The 17,950-nt window shown below is 39.0% G+C and overlaps 1 protein-coding gene across 1 annotated transcript; it reads right to left on the bottom strand.

The window, feature by feature from the left end:
• Positions 1-269: 269 nt before the first annotated feature.
• Gsta4 (glutathione S-transferase alpha 4) lies at positions 270-15,710 on the bottom strand. The gene is made up of 7 exons (XM_005318559.5): positions 15,559-15,710; positions 14,508-14,611; positions 8,827-8,878; positions 6,674-6,806; positions 4,766-4,907; positions 2,766-2,897; positions 270-857 (listed from the first exon to the last, which is right to left on the bottom strand). Exons 2-7 carry the CDS (start codon positions 14,592-14,594, stop codon positions 735-737), a joined length of 669 nt encoding a protein of 222 aa, XP_005318616.1. The 5' UTR covers positions 14,595-14,611; positions 15,559-15,710; the 3' UTR covers positions 270-734.
• Positions 15,711-17,950: the final 2,240 nt, after the last annotated feature.

The raw sequence follows: 17,950 nt of genomic DNA, 5'->3' as shown, positions 1-17,950 counted from the left end.
GTTTAAAGGCAGTATTAATAGACTGTACTTAGTTCTGAAATGCAAAAAATATTAGAAGCCTAGGAATAACATTTGGGTAGTGAGATGATAAAATATATTTGCATTTTCTTATACATGTGTCAAAAATAACTGGAGTAACTGTATGCTTGTTAGAGGAACTCAGTTTCTAGAAGGCAGAGTTAGAAAGAAGACTTTCAAGGCTCGCTTGATTTTTAAGCCATGTGAATATTATCTAGATTCCATAATAATTAATGAAAAGATTCTAGCAATAGGACAATAATTGGTAAATTCTTTATTTTGGCTAATATCAACTGCATTCATTACTACCATTTGACTTTAGCTCAGAGCAGACTCACTCACTAGAAGTTGAGTTGTAATAGACATTAAAAATAGGGATGAGACTGGAGAAGGGGTTTAGATATAAAGAGAGAGAAAGGAACTCAGAGGAGAACATGAGATCCTGCCAATTATCAGGATGGAATAAAACAGGACATGAGTAACTTCACCAGATCTAAGTCAAATGTCAGATTTCCCAAAAAAGGTTTTCCAAAAAGTGTCTCATAACAATTATTCACTGGACTAAAAAAAAAGGTTGACATGTTTCAAAGAGAAGATCTCCTCAACATGAAAGACCCAACGCAACACACAGCACTACAACAGAGCTGAGAGCAATTAAGATAGCACTGCAGACACAGCCATCTCTGGGGACAGGCTCCGGTTTAGAGATGGTCACATTATGGCATAAAGATGTTGTAGACGGTTCTCACGTAGATTTCATCAGGAGGGGGCTTCTTCTTGCTTCCAGGCTCAAGGAATCTCTTAATTGTAGGGAAATTACTTAATTTCACTGTGTATTCCTAAAAAAAGGAAAGCATACAAGTTCAAAGTTAAGAGCAAAAGAATTAGTAACTACGAAAATATGGTTGTATTAAATGTCTCATTAAAATTTGTTCCACCACTATCTGTTGAAGGGACCCTACCAGAACTGCAATCCAACATCTCTCTAAGGCTGATCTTGTGTAATGATTATTTGCAATCCTTGTCTCCAATGGTAAGACCAGGGTTTATGCAAAACTCATGCTTCACACAAGGATGTGAATTCTCTTCAGAGACAACAAAATTAAAAAAAACAAAAAAAACAAAAAAAAAAAACCATACTTAGAGAACGATTGTAATACTTGGCTTAAAGAGGGAAAAAGAAAAAAAAAAAGGACACAGGAAATGCTTTAAGGGCATTGATGTGCTCAGAGGACATGTATGATCCATTTACATAAGAGTGCTTCAAAAGTCATCAGATGGTACAATTTCTATTTTGATTCTGCTTCCTTGTTCTTTTTACTCCTATTAGCAAATGAGTTCTCATTTTGGCTATGTGTGGGAGATGGCCAGCGGCATGCTTCAGAGCCGGGCACTCAGACACCAGATATTTATATAAACTGTAAAGAAAGAAAAAAAAAATGTGTTTTTTCACTCAGAGTCAAATCTTAAAATTTTCAGTAACTGAGAAGTTCATTTGTCTAATGAAAATTTTGAACTATATATATATGAAGCTATGTACACTCATATATGTTTTTTAAATCTTTTTAAATTATTTATTAAAAATATTTTTAATGTTTAAAACAAATCTTTAAAAATTATCTTATTAAATCATCTTACTTAAAATAAGATTTATTTTAAAATAAGGCCATTTATTTTTAAGCTACTATTAAATGCCTATTATGTGTAAGACACAGCTTAATTAAGTATACACATGAAAAACAAATACATTCACTATTAACAAAAACACTAATATCAATTAATACACAAATATGACAATCTTCTTTTTATTATTTACTTAAGATCTATTTGTATTATCTAATTTTGAATATTATATCAATATTTGAAGGCTTAGTCCAAATGATTTGTCATTTCAAGACTTACTTGAAGTTCCTATTTATGTAAATAAAACTTGTATGACTTTTACCTTCCCTTCAGTCAATACAGGAATACTGTTTAATCCAATCCAGATCTGCTATCAGATTCTGAAGTCCTTTAATGTTGACACTTAGTCTGCTCAGAGATTAAAGTTGTGGTTCCATATACTCGCCTTGGGTTTTAAAAGGAAGTTGTCAGCTTCATGGATATAAAATATCAAGGTCCTGGTGCCACAGTTTAACCAAAAAGCTAGATGTTTATCATTTACCCTAGACTCTTTAGATCTTTCATGTATATTCAAAGTATAGTATTTCACTGCCTATTAGTTATGTAAATCGAAAATAAAAACTTCTTTCATGTCAATTATCTTTCACCTGTAAGGATTTGAGAAACAGAAAAACAATTTCAAGTCTATAACTTAATTTCATTTTACTAAATATAATCTTTTTCTTTTGGTATCAAGAATTTAACCCACGGAACCATTGAGCCACATCCTCAGCTCTTTTTAAAAATATTTTATTTAGAGAGAGACAGGGTTTCACTAAGTTGCTTAGGGCCTCATTAAGTTGCTGAGACTGGCTTTGAACTTGTAATCCCCCTGCTTCAGCCTCTCGAGCTACTGGGATTACAGGTGACAGGTGTGTACCACCACACCAGGCTACTAAATAGAATCTAAAACTTAATCTCTTTCTATCTCTCACTTGAGCGCGCGCACACACACACACACACACACACACACACACACACACACACACACTCTCTCTCTCTCTCTCTCTCTCTCTCTCTCTCACCAGAAACTGAAGACAGGCCCAGAATTCTGGGCCAGTTTTATAATACACCATTCTATTTACCTGGAGGAAAGGAAATGCAGACAGGATATTAGGAATTTTCTCTTCAAGAGCCAAAATGGTCTGGAGTAGAATCACATCAGCAAGGCTTAGCTGATTACCAACAAGAAAGTTTTGTCCATGATTCCTTAAAACCTGCAGGATATAAATGGTTTACATTGGTTATGATATTTCATGTGAAAAAACTGAAGAAGCTATTTTATCAGTGTAGTATCTAAGAAGGGGTTGAAATTGTGGCCTTGCCCTTTTATCCTTTTATAACAATGGCAATGAAGAAGTAGTATCTAGTATCTAAGCAGGAGAGGAAGAGAAAGCACAAACAGGTATGGAAATTAAAGCAGCCTTAAATATCTGCTGTAGATCAGAATGAGACACTAAAAGGGGAAAAGAAAACCTCAGTTTCTGAACTTTGCATTCAGAAAAGAATAAAGCCGTTCCAGAAATGCACCTATAGCAAACAGCTGCCCATGAGTCCCTGCAGGTCAGGGAGGGGTGGAGTGATATCAGGAGCCTAAATGATACATTGTCTCCAAGGGGTCCATTCTCTTCCCAGTTCTGTGACCCTTGGGACTTGTAGTAGTAAACCAAACCTGACCATGAAAATAAACCTCACAACTTCCCAAACAGAGAGTAAATGCTTAAGTTCATCCTGACTCCATTTTGAGGGTAACACCTAGGTATGGGGATTTGTAAGAACAAATTCTGTAAGTTGTAAGAACAAATTTGTAAGAAGGGGTTGAAATTGTGGCCTTGCCCTTTTATCCTTTTATTTGTTGTTCTTACAAATTTGTAAGTTGTTATCCTTTTATTTGTTGTTGTTACAAATTTGTAAGTTGTTCTTACAAATTTGTAAGAACAAATTTGTAAGAACAACTTCCCAAACAGAGAGTAAATGTTTAAGTTCATCCTGACTCCATTTTGAGGGTAACACCTAGGTATGGGGATTTGTAAGAACAAATTCTGATCAGGGAGAGGCAAAGAACAGTGGCAACAACGTGTTCTTCCTTTCTCAGTGAACTTTTATGTGCACTAGAATACCTGTGTGTGCACATACATGTGTGGGGTGTCTGATAGGGGCCCTGAAATTGATTCTGAATCAAACACAGCTACTAGAGCCAGAGTGATAAAGCACAGTGAATCCAGAATGTGTACGCAGAGGCCAGCGTCTCAGTCCTGGCTGTCCATTTTCTAACCACGTACCTTGGACAAGTTGATGGATTGCTGATTCCATTTCATTATGTGCAAGAAGGATAACAATTTTTACTTCATAACTTCATGTTACAAGGAGCCCTCCCATGGGCCACTGTGCCACTAGACTCACCAGTGACTCTCCTACTTCATGAAGGGCTTATGGGAAAAATACCATGAAAATAGACTACAGAACACCCCTCCACCCCAGCCCAATGCCACTTTTTTTTCTTTACTCCAATACCATGAAGATGGTCAGAGGGAGTTGGCCAAATAGGTCTTTCCATAATTTTATATCCTCTTGTTTTATTTTTAATAAAAACATTTTTAAAAATTCCTTCTAATTCAGGGGGAAAAATAATTTAAAGCTCAGGGAAATAAGTATGGTAATACCCGGAGAAAATTGCAAAACAAAAAACGGTAAGAGCAAAGGGAAGAGAAAACGGAAATGGGTTTCTTCACATCAAACTATCAAGGAGATGTCTGATCATGAGAGCTGTCTAATGAGTGTTTGCTGACTGAATGAATGAGGTAGTTCCTGCTTTTCTCTCTTATACAAAGTAAGTGCTGGGTGAAGTACGAATAAGAATGCACAAACTTTTGCTAGATTTCTTAATAATGTAGCCCTCAGAGAGTCTGAGGGGCTCCAAGGCTTCAGCTCTGTATTGATGGCCAGTTAGCTAGTTCTTAGGAGTCTGTTAATTCTTAGGTTAGAAAAGCTCAACTGGGCTCAGCTTTACACTGCCCTGAACAGAAAAGGTCATCTGTGATGCCCCATGGGATTATGCGGGCTCATAGGCTTCTCTGCCACTTACCTTTTCAAACACAGGAAAGTATCTAATTATAGCCTTCTGGGCCATGTTAACCACTTCCTTTTGTTGATCTTCCGGTTTTAAGAAAGGATGCATGATGAGCAGTTCCAGCAGATCCAGTGTCCCCTCCACATACATGTCAATGCTTCAAACAGAAAAGCAGGTGTCTCAGTTCTCCCCCTTGAAGTTAACGGTTTTCACATCTAAGAAAACAGAGTGCTTTTTCTTCAGGCTATGCTAACCTAAGTACCAAGGAACATTTGCCTAAAACTGTCTGAAAAGCAAAGGTAGAGAGTCCATTCTAGTTACGGTTCAAAAACATCCTTCACAAATCAGAACTGTGACAGTCACAGCTGCCCTCTCTCCCCAGCTCCTACTCCTCCACCCTCACCCCAGCATTCACACCAAGTGCTCCTGGTGTGAATTTTACATTTATAAAAATAATGAATATCATTTACAGAATGCTTGGAGCACACCAGTCGTGGTGCTAAACATTCTGCATCCATTATCTCACTGAATCCCATGACACCACGTAGATGTGCTATTATTACACCAGATGTATGGAAAACTGAGGCCTAACCCTTTGCCCAGGATCATGTATCCAGGAAGTGCAAGAACCAGACTCAGTTCAAACTATAATCAATGCATGCTATCCCAGACCTTGAATGTCTGTTTCTCAATCCTAATACTCAAAGAAGTTAAAAAGTAGTATTGAAGTATTTAAAGATGCTAAAATATTTATGACATTATGAAATTATGACATCTTAAATAGATATATCAGAATTCAATTTCTTTCTATCATTTAACTTGAATCTGATTATAGATCCAAAAGACACAATCTTGAAAGATTAAAATTCTAAATATTAAATCCTGGAAGTCAAATTTTCTTTTTAGTAATTTTTTTTTTGGACAGGCCATCTTTTTACAGACACCCTCCCCACACACTATTTTAAGTTGCCAGCACTACTTTTTATAATTCACTCTCCATGTATTTCATTTTTGCATCACTTCCAATATTGGAGGTATACATTATGTGAAGAATTTTAGAGAATTCTAATTCATTTTATGTATGTTTTGCAACTTTGACTCCCTAAAGGTGCATTATCCCAAGGTTGGTTTTGTGTCTAAGCATTGTGCATGTACATAAAAATGTTGGAAGTTTCCCCAGTAAATGAAGAGATGGCCTTTTTGTACTTCTACATTTGTGAAAGATAAAATTTCTCAGCATCTCAGCTCTCTGAATGACTGACTCTGTGGGGCCTCACTGTAGCTTGTGACCAGTTTGCCAAAGGTCTTAGCTTGTCTCTCACAATATTCCAGATGACTGCAGTTGAGAAGCTAGATACACACAACTACCAACCACAGTGACATGAATTTCTATGCTTTGTTTTTTGGCCTATTTTTTTAATGAATACTGTTTTTTTTCTCATAAATATTATATCCATGTGACTGTTGTTAGTTTACCTGAATGTTTATGTTTGCAAAAATATCTGGTAACAGATTTTTTTTTTAATTATGCAAAGTAGGCTATGGTAGTTCTGCCATGTTTTTATGTTTCTCAAATAAAAACCCCTTTAAAAATGTAAATAAATGTCTTCTAAAAGAATTTTTAAGAATTAGTTTGTCTAGACAGAATAATATATTTTTAGGATTTTTTTCTTTGGGGATTTTAGACCTTAGAAATTTTAGACCTTTTGGGATTTTGATGTTTAGGACTGTGTCTTCAGGAATTATGGCCCAAACTCATTTTACTCAGATTTTCTATACTGAATTTCCAAACAGTCTTCATGGCCTTTCTGAGGTATGTTTCCTGTTCACACTAATGATTCAGGACATAAAGGAATGGGGTGTGCTACAGAGGATTGCTAATCAGCTAAGGCACTAGAGAGGGTGTCAGAGGAGCCACCGTACAGGGTTCTTTCCTTGAGGTCCTTGCCAAATAGATGGTGCTTTTCTGCTATGTAGTGGAGAATGCATCGGGTCTGGACCAACTTCATTCCATCAATTTCAACCATGGGCACTTGTTGGAACAGCAAGTGGTTACCTGAAAACAGAAACCCAGAGTTAGAACTGACCTCTTCTTCCCATTCTCCAATCCCTAAAAAAGGGCTCTATTGAATGGAGTCACGGTCTTAGGAAATACCAGAAAGCTCTTGGATGAAAGTTAACTTCAACTTCCAACTTCATCCAGGGGAGCAGATTTTAACCATGAAAGAAGCCTGAAAACTAACACTGTTGTGAATCTTCCCTTCTTATTTCCCCATCAAAAATACCTACCACTGAGACAAGGGATTGGGGAGGCCACATACTGGAGATAATGTGTTCAGAGCTGCACCAGTCAATATTTATACCTATATTAGAATAATTAAAATACTAAAAATTACAATACAGTTCCTCAGTCACATTAGACACATTTCAAGTATTCAGTGGTCAGAGATGGCTGGGGGTGGCTGCATTGGACAGTGTAGAACAGGACCTTTCTGTCACTTCAGAGTGCACTGAACAGCACTGAGAGAATCTGATCCTGAAACCTAAGGCACTGCGGATTCTCAGATATTCCTGCCGGCTTCTCCTCTTCTACAGTCGCGGGCCACTTACTACCAAGTTTGCTATCACTGAACCCAGAACCTTCTCCAACAAACCTATATCAAACACATTCCACATACCCAACCTTGGGAAGAGATGCAGAGAAAAGATTCAGTCCTTGGGCTGGGGCACTAACTTCAGACCAGTGTCAAACACAAAAGCTGGCATTACAGCCCTGTAGACCTGGCCCTAAAGGGAGCCTTGACTTGGGCCTGGGACCTGATAGCTGGTGGGAAATTGCTCAGAGAGTTAGTAGGATTCCTTAAGGGCATGCTGATGGTTCCCATGCAGAGGATGGGCACAGAGGGAGCAGGGCTGGCCAAGGAGCTAAAGAGAAGCCTTTTATGGATTTCACTTCCATTTGGTAACTAGGTAGAGAAGATGGAGAAGGATGAGAAGGAGGGAAAGAGCAAAAGGAAGAAGGAAAAGGGAAGAAAGGTTGAAAGATTGAAAGGGGCCAGGGGAGGAGACAGGGATGGAGAAGGGTTGTTCACTTGGATGGGGAAGGAACTGTTCCTGCCTTTCAGTGAGCTTTTATTAGAACTCCTGAGCAAAAAGTGACTTCCTGCTGGGTGCAGTGGCACACGCCTGTAAACCCAGCACCTTGGGAGGCTGAGGCAGGAGGATCATAAGTTCAAAGCCAGCCTCAGCAAAAGTGAGGTGCTAAGCAACTCAGTGAGACCCCTGTCTCTAAATAAAATACAAAATAGGGCTGAGGATGTGGCTCAGTGGCCAAGTGCCTCTGAATTACCAACCCCCACCCCCACCCCCCACCCCCACCAAAAAAAGAAGTGACTTCCTGGTAATTTCAGCTGTATATTCTCTTTTAGTTTTCTGGGTTTAGGATACTGTTCTTAATGTTTTCTGCATCTTTACCCTTCCACATAAATATGTTCTTTAAAAACAGCAATACAACCAGATGCGATGGCCTATGTCTATAGTTCCAACAGCTCAGGAGACAGAGATGGGAGGATCACAAGTTCAAAGCCAGCCTCAGCAAAGTGAGGTGCTAAACACCTCAGTGAGACCCTGTCTCTAAATAAAATACAAAATAGGACTGGGGATGTGGCTCAGTGGTTGAGTGCCCTTGAATCCAATCCCTGGTGCCAAAAAACGAAACAAAAAAACTCAGCAGAGGAGGGGTAAGACAAGATAATACAAATGGAAGAAATGATTTACAGTAGAAGGGGTAGAGAGAGAAAAGGGGAGGGGAGGGGAGGAGAGGGGGGATAGCAGAGAATAGGACTGACAGCAGAATACATCAGACACTAGAAAAGCAATATGTCAATCAATGGAAGGGTAACTGATGTGATACAGCAATCTGTATACGGGGTAAAGTTGGGAGATCATAATCCACTTGAATCAAACTGTGAAAGATGATGTATTAAGAACTGTGTAATGTTTTGAACGACCAACAATTAAAAAAAAAAAAAACAACTCAGCAGTACTGTAGACAATAGTTTCATGTTCATACTCACCATCCTGCAACTTGTGCAACTGTTCTTTCGTTTCCAGAAATTCTTCATCAAACTAAATTAAAAAAAAAAAAAAAGATACCCCCGCCACAGAAGGTAAATATTATTAGAGGTACAGGAGTGAAAACATCAATTTAAATCGCTTCAAGAAGCAGAGACCAAGTGCATACTTTGCATCCATATCTTGGTTCCTAAATATCACTGCCCACCAAAATGATCCAGGGCTCTTACAAGAAAAGGTTTATACTTTTATGTCAGAGTAAGGAAGTGCTCACAGATGAATGATACATGGCACAGGAAAAGGCATGGAGGACACTATTTTAGATGGATTCCCTAACCAAACGTGAGACAAATCAAGCATCAAAAAGAATGATGTCAGGTGTGGATTATAACACACAACAAAATCTCTATGCCTATAAATGATGATACTAAAAAAATGGTGGGAGGGGGCAAAAGCTCTGTTTTGAAAAAGAAGTAATGCTAACTGATGAAGCTTTAATGCTAATGAATGATAAAATTAGAAAATTCTCACTTTGCATCCTCTAGTGTAATAACTAATTCTGAAAAGGATCATAATGGCCACTAAAATCACTGGGATAGAGAACATTCACTCACTCTCCAAGTGTCATTCCAAAGTTACTTAACTGTGATAAAAGGAAAATGTGTCCTTACAATAGAAGGGTCTGGAGATCTCACCGTCTATCTAATGATCAAACTGGGTTCAGGAAAGGGGAGACTCAGACATCCTGTGCTTTCTGTTGTGACCAATGAAGAAAGGCAGAGTATCACCTGTAAAAACATCTCCAAAAACATTTAACCTGAATTTAATCTCAAGGTAGAAATCAAGCATATCCAGGATGTGGCACATTCAGTGACATAATGACCTGAACTCTAAGAACAGCATGGGGAAAAAAAAGGAAAAGAAGAAAGAAGTAGGTATTATTCTCAATAAAATGAGGAGACAAAACACCAAATGCCTAACTCTAGATTAGATGAGGGGGTAATTGTTATAATTGCTAAGTAACATGTAACAGAGACACTGGACAATATGAAAAATCTGAATATGGACTACATATTAGATGTTAGGGTCTTAGTGCTAATTTTCTTAATTGTTCTTTATCAAAATAATTATTTATTCTTTCTTCTTTCAAATGATCCAAAAATATACAGAGAGGAAGGGAAAATGTAAACGTAGCAAAATGTGAACAACTGGTGAGTTGAGTTGAAAGACATGCTATCGCATCTTTTCTGTAGGTTTGAGTTTTCAAATTTAAAAGTTGAGGTGAGAAAAAGGAATGAAAACAAGGCCCTCTTCTGGCAACAGCATGAAACACATTCTAAATGCTCCATACCAATGCTCTTTGGGTCAAGAATCCCAGGAGGAGTCCCCAGCAGCTAGGACCCTGCACTACACACCCAGGTCATTCTAAGGAAGGTAGAGCTGCTAAACAGGGTAGCAGTGCCCGCAGGCCTCTGCTCATCCATCTGAGCTGGCTGATGTGGATGGATGAACCAGAGTGACGGGGTGTAGATGTGGCTTCTGCTACTCATCAGGGTCTTCAAAATACAAGGAGAGGAGTCCTAACTCCCCAGAGGATCCCCATCTGAGGCCCACGGGGACAGCAGCCTCAAGGCAACAATGATTAGGACATTTGTTCTAACTCCTGGAAGGTCAGAGGTGGTGCAAGTAACTTTCTCTCCATGCTACTGTTTCTCAAGCTTTATGGCCATGATCACTTAAAACATATGGGAAAGCAGGAGACAGACATATGCTTGGGAGACTCATATGCAGTACTTGGGAGGGCCCAGAATTACAGAATTTTTTAAAAAAACAAGAATGATTCTGGTATTTTACTTCTGAGAACACGTGTGCTAAATAAATGCTCTCTCTCACTAAGATTGCTTTGTATCTAGCTTTATAAACCATTGGTAAATAAGAGAAATTGGCACTGGCATGGGGACAGGGAGATAGAAGGAAGGAAAAATCCTAAGTAACAGTCTATGGCTGCAGGGATAGAGACAGTAGCTCAACTTCTATCCACCCAGTCACTTGCCTTTTCTCCCTAGTCCAGGATACAGTTCCCCATGTAGGATTCTATAGAGAACTGTCCCCTTCCACACCAAACACTCTTTCTTCTAAGTGAGTTACTTAGAAGTCCTGAATCAGGAGTTCCTGGCCTTTAAGTCTTCTCTTTTATATGTGTTACTCTTCCTCTTAATATGGGTTTTTGCTGGGTTTCTGAGGGGGTCTTCAGAAAAAAGAAGTCCAAAGCATCAAAGCATCAAAGACAAGCACAACAAAGACCAACAACCAGCTCAGAGCAATGCCAGCGAGGGCTCAAACCAAGTGGACTGAGAAGAGGATGCTGATTCCCTGAATCAGGACAGCTGATTTTCAGCAGGTTCTAGCCACTTCTAGGCACCTCATTACTTAGGTCTGTGTGCTTTCCATAAGAGGACCAAACACCCAGTCCTGGGTTACTGGAAAACACAAACTTGTCTGCTGGCTTCATGAGAGTAAATTTAGCTAAAATCATCTTTTGGTAAAGAGATAGGGAGTGACCTCCCCTAACACCATCTTTTGGAAACTGCTACTATACACCATGTGGTTGGCCCTGGCAAGGAGGACAGTTTTAGTTCTCTTCACCCTGGAGACCCCGCTAGGCTCATTATTCCACCCCATCGGCCTGTCCAATACCATTTGGTCTTTGGTAGGTGATTATATGACCCAAGTTCTTTTTGTTAACTTTTTTAAGATTTTGTTAACTTTTGTAAGGAAGATTCTTGACTCATAAGAGAGTAGGAGGGGCAGGGTAGAATGAAGGCAGAGAAAAAGAGACTTTGACAAAGGATGATATGACATACGTGTATATGACCTACATGTATCTATTCAAAACCTATGAAACAAATCAAAAGCCTGCCAGAATTAGACAAGTGACAAACAAGGGAAGTCAACCAGGTTCAGGTCCTGGGACCACAACTGCTTTCTTTCCTTTCTTCACACGATTAAAAAATAAAAGCTGAGAATACAGGGAATGGTAGGGAAGTTCTTATTTAGATCCAGCAATTGCTGCTCTGTACAAATTAGGGCCCAGTATCATCAGATCTTCCAATTTCTTTGTTTTTTTTTTGAAAAAAAAATTTTTGAGAGGGGGAGAGAGAGAATTTTTTAATATTTATTTTTTAGTATTTGGCGGACACAACATCTTTGTTTGTGGTGCTGAGGATCGAACCTGGGCCGCACACATGCCAGGCGAGCGCGCTACCGCTTGAGCCACACCCCCAGCCCTCTTCCAATTTCTTAACAGAAGTCAGAAACAGGATTTGTTTATAAAAATGATGTCAACCAGTTTGGAAAACTGTAAAATACTGTGTGGAAAGTTATAACAACATGCAAAAACATATAAATAAAACCCAAATCAATATTTGTTATCTTTAGAAGTTGCTAGGGCAACAACCATTTATTCTGAAAATGGATAAATAGAACCAAACATTAATCAAGACTTTCTATATGAGCCATATTTCAAGGAAATTAAATAAAGAGTGAAAATTATTCATTATAAGGGAATCATCATTAATAAATTAATAAATTCAGGTGAAATGATAGAAAAATTGTTATTTTGTAATCCCTAGCAATGATGACAATGATTAGTAGCTACTAAAATCACTAGTTGAAAAAGTGATGGGTAAACTACAATATCAAGCTCAGCGTCACTGGTGTGGTACATTGCAGCCCCTGACGTGGTACAATAGAAGTACTTTCCAACTTGTTCTCCTGATGTAGTCTGGCGAGGCAAATAAAATCTAAGACAAAAAGAAGCCTGGATCTAATCACACCTCTGGGGTCAATGAGCAGCTTATAGGAAATATAGAGAAGAGAGGATAGCCTCATTTCACCATGTTACCTCAAAATAACTCCCAGATGGTAAACAAGTCAAATCCAGAATGGGTGACATTCGACAAGGCAGGTTTTCTTTTTTCACAAAAAAAATGACTGAGAAACAAACGCAGATAACTAGCACCCAGATCTTGGCTTCTAATATAATTTCCTACTACAAGAGACTAGGGCTCCTTGGAGAAATACCTAATTGTAATAGAGCAGCGAAAATACAAGATGAGCATTAGAGCATCTTATAGTGTCAGAAAGTAATGAAGGGCTAAGAAAAAAAAAAAAAGGAAAGAGTACCAATGGCCAAAGCTGGAACAACCCTAAGCAATAACTAAATGATGTGTGTGTGTGTGTGTGTGTGTGTGTGTGTGTGTAGAGAAATCTTCCTTACATAAAAATTCCAAATGTAAATACTCCCTCCTCCAGGAGGTGGAGCTTTAGTTCCCATCCTTTTGCTTGTGGGCTGGACTTAATGATTTGCTTCCAAAGAATACAGGGAAAAACAATAAGACAACAATGGAGAAATGTGACAGACCTTAACCAAACGACCAAGGTTACCAGCTCCAGTGATGATTCATGTTGATATCATGTAACCCAGGATAAGATGCAAAAAGAAGAGAACATCAGTTTGGCACTTCCTGCCCTCAAACTCATAAACCCATCTAATCATGGGAGAATATCAGACATGGAGAATCCTACAAAGATACTTCAAGGAGGTGAAATAAAGAAAGGCTGAGTAACTATCACAGACTGAGGGCAAGTAAAGAAACATACAAATATAGTGTTGAACCATGGAATAGTAAAAGGACCTTAGTAGAAAAAAAAATCATGAAAGCAAATAAAGTATGCTATGTAGTTAGTCACATATTTCTTAGTTTGACATGTAAAATGTGATCATTAGGGGGGATTTAGGGTTACATGGCACAATTTTACAACTTTCTATAAATCTGGAATTATTGCTAAGTATAGTTTTTTTTTTAATGTGGAGGTAAATGTTGGAGAATTTTAAAATACTGGAAGACACAAAATTAAATGCAATATGTTGACCATGTTTAGATCAGGAGTGGAACAAACTACTAAAAAATCAGAGACAATTAGACTGAGTGTTAGATGATAACAAGAAATGTGATAAATGTTGGGTGTGATAACACTGTTGTTAAGTTTTAAATTCCCAAGCCGTTCAAGAGCAATGTGGAAGTACAGTCCTCCCAGATGAAATGATATGATGTTTGAATTTTGCTTTAAAAATGCTTCCAACAAAACAAGTGGAGGGAGGAGCTTGATCAAACAGTATTAGCATAAAGCTAATGATCTTTTGAGCTGGAAGATGGGTAATGCATAGAATTTATGGCAATGCTCGATGTGGTTTGTATCTGAAACTTTTCATAATAAAAAAATCAAAGGAACAGAAATGCTATGTGGACCATTGCTCAAGAGTATGCTGGCAAAATGCCAAGGTTTGCCATTTGGAAGCTATCAACAGGAAATTTACCCGAGATTGCATAATTAGTAAATGTTCAGGGTGAAATTGGAAATTTTCTGATTAATTCCCTTTCTCCTTATTATTCACTGGTGTTAGATCAGAGGCCAACGATTAAGTAAAAGTCAAAGGAGAAACAGAAATCCATAGATTACATTCCATTTATAAAGAAAAGTCCCTTGACAGAAAGGAATCTTCTGACCCAAAGCACAGCTGTGATTTTGGTAAAGGATGAATAGGTTCTCTGAAATTTATTGTCTCCTCAAAAGTCTCAAAGTTGTATGGCAAATCTGTGAAGAAACAGCAGAGAGATACCTCGACTCCAGCGGCTGCTAAAACCCATCTTACGGATTCCATGCGGCCTCTTCCGTTGGGGTAGTGGAGCTTGGGCCTCGCTGCCATGATGGCTTTTCAGGCTTCTGAAAAACAAATGCAGCAGGCAGCTCCTCGCACACGAACCAACAACCCACGTTTTTAATGTCGTGTCCTTTGCCAGTGCTCAGGGGCTACATGAATATTCAGGATTTTGGAACAGGAAATTGGTTTCTTTTATTGCTGCATTTTCCTTCACTCAATAAAAACATACCACCATTTTAAAACATGGAGAAAAAAAAAAAAAGAAAAAACAACAGCTTTGGCTTTCATATTGTTTCTATTTATGATTTCTTGTTCTGGATCTTGGGAACCTGGGGGCGATTTGTTGTAAAGACATTTGTGCTAGCAGTACAGGATGTCACAGATTCATCATACCGTTATGATGTTTTTTCGACCTTGAGAATCTTAGGATTTTTTCCAAATTCAGCTTGGAGGGGCAAGTCACAGAGGGCCGCGGGGGCGAAATGCACGCCCACTGGAATCTTCATGTTTTACATGCATCGTCATATGTTATCACAGCAACTGGGAGGTGGACAGGGCAAATATTGCTATTGTCCGCAAGAAGTGAATCTGCTGTGGCCCTCCCGGCCCCGCACGTGCCCACCCCCTGCTAGAAGATGATTCCCTGGCTTGAGAAATTCCCCCCAGGCCACACTTGGCTCTCGGAAAACGAGACTCCCAGCTCAACCCACCAAGGGCTGCAGCTGTTGCCTGGTCGCCTGGGGCGATCTGAGCCTACCTTCGCAAAGGAGGGTAATAAAAATGCACCCAGAGCCAAGAATGACCCAATCCCAATCTAGGGGCCCGCGTCTGCCCAGATGGGGGCAGAGGTGCAAAAGACAAGAGGGAGAAAGACAAAAAAAAAAAAAAAAAAAGGCTGAATAGTGAGGGGGTGAGGGATGGATGGGGCAGCAAGGGGCTCGGAGAATAGCCGGGAGGAGAAACAACAGGAGAGGAAAGGGCGGGCGGGGACGGCGGGAGGAAGACAGACCTGGGGTCCACTCGGAGCGCCACGAACTGCACAAAGCGCTCGGCCAGCTGTCTGCAGCGAGGCGGGCGGAGCGCCAGACGAGGAGGCGGCTCCACATGGGCGAGGCTCCGGGAGGACTTCACCAATCAAGAACACATTATTTAGCATGCCCCACCCAGCTGCAAGGGATTCTGGATAATGTGGAAAAAATCCAAAATTTAAGACACTTTCATTTCGATTTTAGCATTTTGGAGGTTTAAATTACCTTTCTAGTAATTAGAGCAAGTTTTGTTTTAATTATAAAGTTATGTTATGAGCAAAATGGAAATCGGAAACTCAGCCTATGTGTAAAGTCGTAAATCTCTTTGGGTTTATATAGCCTGTAGCCCAGCCTACTTTCTCGGATGTGAGGGCGATCTGGCTGCGACATCTGTCACCCCATTGATCGCCAGGGTTGATTCGGCTGATCTGGCTGGCTAGGCGGGTGTCCCCTTCCTCCCTCACCGCTCCATGTGCGTCCCTCCCGAAGCTGCGCGCTCGGTCGAAGAGGACGACCTTCCCCGATAGAGGAGGACCGGTCTTCGGTCAAGGGTATACGAGTAGCTGCGCTCCCCTGCTAGAACCTCCAAACAAGCTCTCAAGGTCCATTTGTAGGAGAACGTAGGGTAGTCAAGCTTCCAAGACTCCAGACACATCCAAATGAGGCGCTGCACGTGGCAGTCTGCCTTTCTTTTCCACCTTTATTCATAGATCTATTTTATTTTTTCCTAGTTTGCACAAACATATATATATATTCCCCCCCCCCTCTTTCTTCCTTTATTCCAATGGATCATCTTAAGCAATTCCTTCAATTCGTACGTTTTAGAAACAAGTCCTCTGAGCCACAGGGCCAAACATAGCACCCACTCAACAGAGGACATTAGGATATTAGTGGACATGGTGGTAAAAAAGAAATTTGGCTCATGAATAAGTTAATAAGTTAAAACTTTAAATTATATAACTTAAATTTTAATGAAAAGTTAAGCTTATGTAAACGGAAAAAAATGCAAAATTCACGTAGATTTTAAAGTTAAAAAATATATACCTGTGGCATAAAGATGTGGCTCAGCAGCAGAGCACTTGCCTGGTATGTTTGATATCCAGCAATATATATTGTTTATACATATAGAAACATTTTTTTTGCTGTTTTTTAGAAGCAGCTTCTGTGATTTCTTGGCTATAGCATGTTGTTGATTATTGTCTTCACCCATGAAGGGCTCTTGACAGTACCTTAACCTTATGAGATTTTATTTTTAGTAGATTGCTCTGACAGGAGTGTGGAGAATGATTTAGAAATGTGCCAGTATAGAAATGGAGCTCTGTTAAGTGTGTGAACTCAGGTAGTATTGTGAGTTTGAAGAAGATGGGTAAGAAAAGACAAGATATAGATAGAAGGCAGAGGATTTACTAATGAGGGAAGGAAGAAAGAGGAAATGTCTAGAATAATGCCTCCCTACCAATTTTCCCTTTTTCTCTCATTCACAAGTGATTGGGTGTATACACACACACACACACACACACACACACACACATACACACTTCCTTTTATACCCTATTTTTCATAACATTAATTGTCATCTATCATATTATTTATTTATCTATAGATTTACTAAAATGTAAATTCCAAGAGGTTAAAGATTTTTGTCTTTTATTTTTTTTGTTTGTTTCCTTTATTGTACCCTGCTTACTATGGAGTACACATTCAGAGAAAACTTGTTTCATGAATGAATGAATGAATAATGCTTTCTTTTTTACCTTAGTTAATCTCAGGGGAGGAAGACAAAGTTTTGGAGACATAACATATCTTTTGTTCCAATCAGCCATCCACCTGGAAATGTCCACTAGACAATTGAATACCCAGTTATGACTTGGAAGAAGGATTAATGATGGATCAAACTGGCAGCAGGACAGGTCAGTAAAAGATAAAGCACTTCTAGGACAATTATGTACCCCAGGAGTCTGAAGAGTCACTTTAAAATAACACTGACAGCATGTGTCCGATTTCATTTTCCAAATTCTTACCTGATACAGTGATTATTCATGTTACCATGGGTAAGAAATTGCATTTTCCACCCTACTGAAAGTGATCATTCTTTATTAATTTTTTCAACTGAATCTTTATACAGGGATTTACTTAATTGAGCTAGATGCACAGTATCATTATTCGACTTTGCTTAGTTCTATCTGTTTTAATCTTATCAAATTGCTGATATTTGACTATTGTTCTTAATCTTAAAAAATGCTAATTCCATATGTCTAATCTCATAAAATATGGGTAACATCATCCTACCAATCTTCTCACCAGTACGTAAGGCAGTACCATAAGCCCCTATAATTATACAGATGTATAGAGAAATGAAAAATCCTGTTATAA

The sequence above is a fragment of the Ictidomys tridecemlineatus genome, chromosome 8 (assembly GCF_052094955.1).
Source record: "Ictidomys tridecemlineatus isolate mIctTri1 chromosome 8, mIctTri1.hap1, whole genome shotgun sequence".
Lineage (NCBI taxonomy): Eukaryota > Metazoa > Chordata > Mammalia > Rodentia > Sciuridae > Ictidomys > Ictidomys tridecemlineatus.
The sequence above is the reverse complement of the archived record's forward strand: the minus strand, read 5'-3'. Positions and strand labels throughout refer to the sequence as shown.